Consider the following 3,016-nt stretch of genomic DNA (forward strand, 5'->3'; position numbering starts at 1 on the left):
TTTAGGTCAGGCCAGACTATGTCAGACTATGTGTGACCAACCTTGAGTAGTCAACCGAGCTAGACTATATCAGACTATGTGTGGCCAACCTAGAATAGACAACCAGGCCAGACTATGTCAGACTATGTGTGGCCAACGTAGAGTAGTCAAGCAGTCCATACTATATCGGACTATGTGTGGCCAACCTAGAATAGACAACCAGGCCAGACTATGTCAGACCATGTGTGATCAACCTTGAGTAGTCAAGTAGGCCATGCTATGTCAGACTATGTGTGGCCAACCTAGAAGAGTCAAGGAGGCCAGACCATGTCAGACTATGTGGAGCCAATCTAGAGTAGTCAACCAGGCCCACCAGATATTTTCAAAAGTTTTGTGGATTACCCTACAGCTTATACGTGAGATGTTCTAAACGGAGCATGGAATTCACAGAGTCTACATGGATAACGTAGGTGGGGTTGGGGACATTCATTTCAAAACAATCATTGTTCTGGCTTGGAAAGGAGATCTGGATGAGGTGAGTTCAGAAAATCCGTCCAGATTTGGCCAAGTCAAGAATACCCAACAAGCATAGCATAGGCCCTATGGTCAATGTAAAGACTCTAATGATTGTAGATATTATTTGTTGCCAGTAGTGGTGGAGTATGGAGAGAGATATTCTACAGATAGATAGATAGATAGATAGATAGATAGATAGATAGATAGATAGATAGTTGGATAGATAGATAATAGTAATTGGATAGATAGATAATAGTAATTGGATAGATAGATGTTACTATATGTTCTGGCTTACTTTATGGATGTTCAGTGGGCAGTTGAGACTCCCGGGGTTCTGTGTTCTTGTTCTACAGATGCCTATCCCAGTTCAGAAGTTGTTTACGCTTGGACCAATGGCTCTGACAAATCTGTGGCCGTCGCCCCAGATGGCTCCAGACTCAACCAATATGACCTGCTCGGCCTGGTGTTAGGGACGGAGACAATCCGATCGAGTACAGGTAAGCATTGCTATGCGTGACGATGATAGACAACAACTGTGAGACTTATTTCAGGGAATTTTCCAGTTATTGGCACAGGACTGGTACCTCTTGTTGGAAGGGGTCAGGACTTGTTGGTAGGGGTCAGGACTTGTTGGTAGGAGTCAGGACTTGTTGGAAGGGGTCAGGACTTGTTGGAAGGGGTCAGAACTGGTTAGAAGGGGTCAGGGCTGGTTAGAAGGGGCCAGGACTTGTTGGAAGGGGCCAGGACTGGTTAGAAGGGGTCAGGACTATTTGGAAGGGGATGGGATTTGTTGGAAGGGGCCAGGACTTGTTGAAAGGGGTCAGGACTTGTTGGAAGGGGTCAAGACTTGTTGGAAGGGGTCAGGACTGGTTAGAAGGGGCCAGGGCTGGTTAGAAGGGGCCAGGACTTGTTGGAAGGGGCCAGGACTGGTTAGAAGGGGCCAGGTCTATTTGGAAGGGGATGGGATTTGTTGGAAGGGGCCAGGACGTGTTGGAAGGGGCCAGGACTTGTGGGAAGGGGTCAGGACTTGTTGGAAGGGGTCAGGACTTGTTGGAAGGGGCCAGGACTGGTTAGAAGGGGCCAGGACTATTTGGAAGGGGATGGGATTTGTTGGAAGGGGCCAGGACGTGTTGGAAGGGGCCAGGACTTGTTGGAAGGGGTCAGGACTTGTTGGAAGGGGTCAGGACTTGTTGGAAGGGGCCAGGACTGGTTAGAAGGGGTCAGGACTATTTGGAAGGGGATGGGATTTGTTGGAAGGGGCCAGGACTTGTTGGAAGGGGTCAGGACTTGTTGGAAGGGGTCAGGACTGGTTAGAAGGGGCCAGGGCTGGTTAGAAGGGGCCAGGACTTGTTGGAAGGGGCCAGGACTATTTGGAAGGGGCCAGGACTATTTGGAAGGGGATGGGATTTGTTGGAAGGGGCCAGGGCATGTTGGAAGGGGCCAGGACTTGTTGGAAGGGGTCAGGACTGGTTAGAAGGGGTCAGGACTGGTTAGAAGGGGCCAGGACTTGTTGGAAGGGGCCAGGACTGGTTAGAAGGGGCCAGGTCTATTTGGAAGGGGATGGGATTTGTTGGAAGGGGCCAGGACGTGTTGGAAGGGGCCAGGACTTGTGGGAAGGGGTCAGGACTTGTTGGAAGGGGTCAGGACTTGTTGGAAGGGGCCAGGACTGGTTAGAAGGGGCCAGGTCTATTTGGAAGGGGATGGGATTTGTTGGAAGGGGCCAGGACGTGTTGGAAGGGGCCAGGACTTGTGGGAAGGGGTCAGGACTTGTTGGAAGGGGTCAGGACTTGTTGGAAGGGGCCAGGACTGGTTAGAAGGGGCCAGGACTATTTGGAAGGGGATGGGATTTGTTGGAAGGGGCCAGGACGTGTTGGAAGGGGCCAGGACTTGTTGGAAGGGGCCAGGACTTGTTGGAAGGGGCCAGGACTTGTTGGAAGGGGCCAGGACTGGTTAGAAGGGGTCAGGACTATTTGGAAGGGGATACACCCCATACTTCAATGGTTCCCCCTTCTTCCCATGAACCTACAGTACCACCCCTTTCCTGACTCGTTTCCCCCCATTCTTAGCAAAGATTTCATAAAGCCCGCCCCCAACCCATTACACCCACCTGCTCCACAGTCTGTTCCCCTGTCCAAACCTGGGATTATGACCCGGGACATGAGTTATCTTATCCTGGAACGGGTCAAGAATCCGAAACTCCCCAGATGGTGCAGAGACAACCATAAGAAGGTGACAGATGTTCTACAGCTCACCCACTCCATGCAAACATGAGAACACGCGCCATTTATGTTCTGAGTCTATCAGTATTCTTCCCTCTCTTCCAGGTGAATATATTGTCATGACAACTCACTTCCACCTGAAGAGGAAAATCGGATACTTTGTCATACAGACCTACCTGCCGTGTATAATGACCGTCATCCTGTCACAGGTCTCCTTTTGGCTTAATAGGGAGTCAGTCCCAGCCAGGACCGTGTTCGGTAAGTTCAATGAAACAGCAGATATGAAGAGTATAAAGATGCCA

At 50.5% G+C, this 3,016-nt stretch overlaps 1 protein-coding gene across 1 annotated transcript in view; it reads left to right on the forward strand.

Annotated features, from left to right (window-relative positions):
* GABRA3 (gamma-aminobutyric acid type A receptor alpha3 subunit) overlaps window positions 1-3,016 on the forward strand; it is a 25,600-nt gene that overhangs the window by 19,466 nt on the left and 3,118 nt on the right. Inside the window, exons 7-8 of the mRNA XM_018576994.1 lie at window positions 849-992; window positions 2,820-2,972. Coding sequence (XP_018432496.1) covers window positions 849-992; window positions 2,820-2,972 — 297 coding nt within the window. The remainder of the gene's footprint in view (window positions 1-848; window positions 993-2,819; window positions 2,973-3,016) is intronic.

The sequence above is a fragment of the Nanorana parkeri genome, unplaced genomic scaffold (assembly GCF_000935625.1).
Source record: "Nanorana parkeri isolate BGI_ZX_2015 unplaced genomic scaffold, ASM93562v1 scaffold81, whole genome shotgun sequence".
Classification (NCBI taxonomy): domain Eukaryota; kingdom Metazoa; phylum Chordata; class Amphibia; order Anura; family Dicroglossidae; genus Nanorana; species Nanorana parkeri.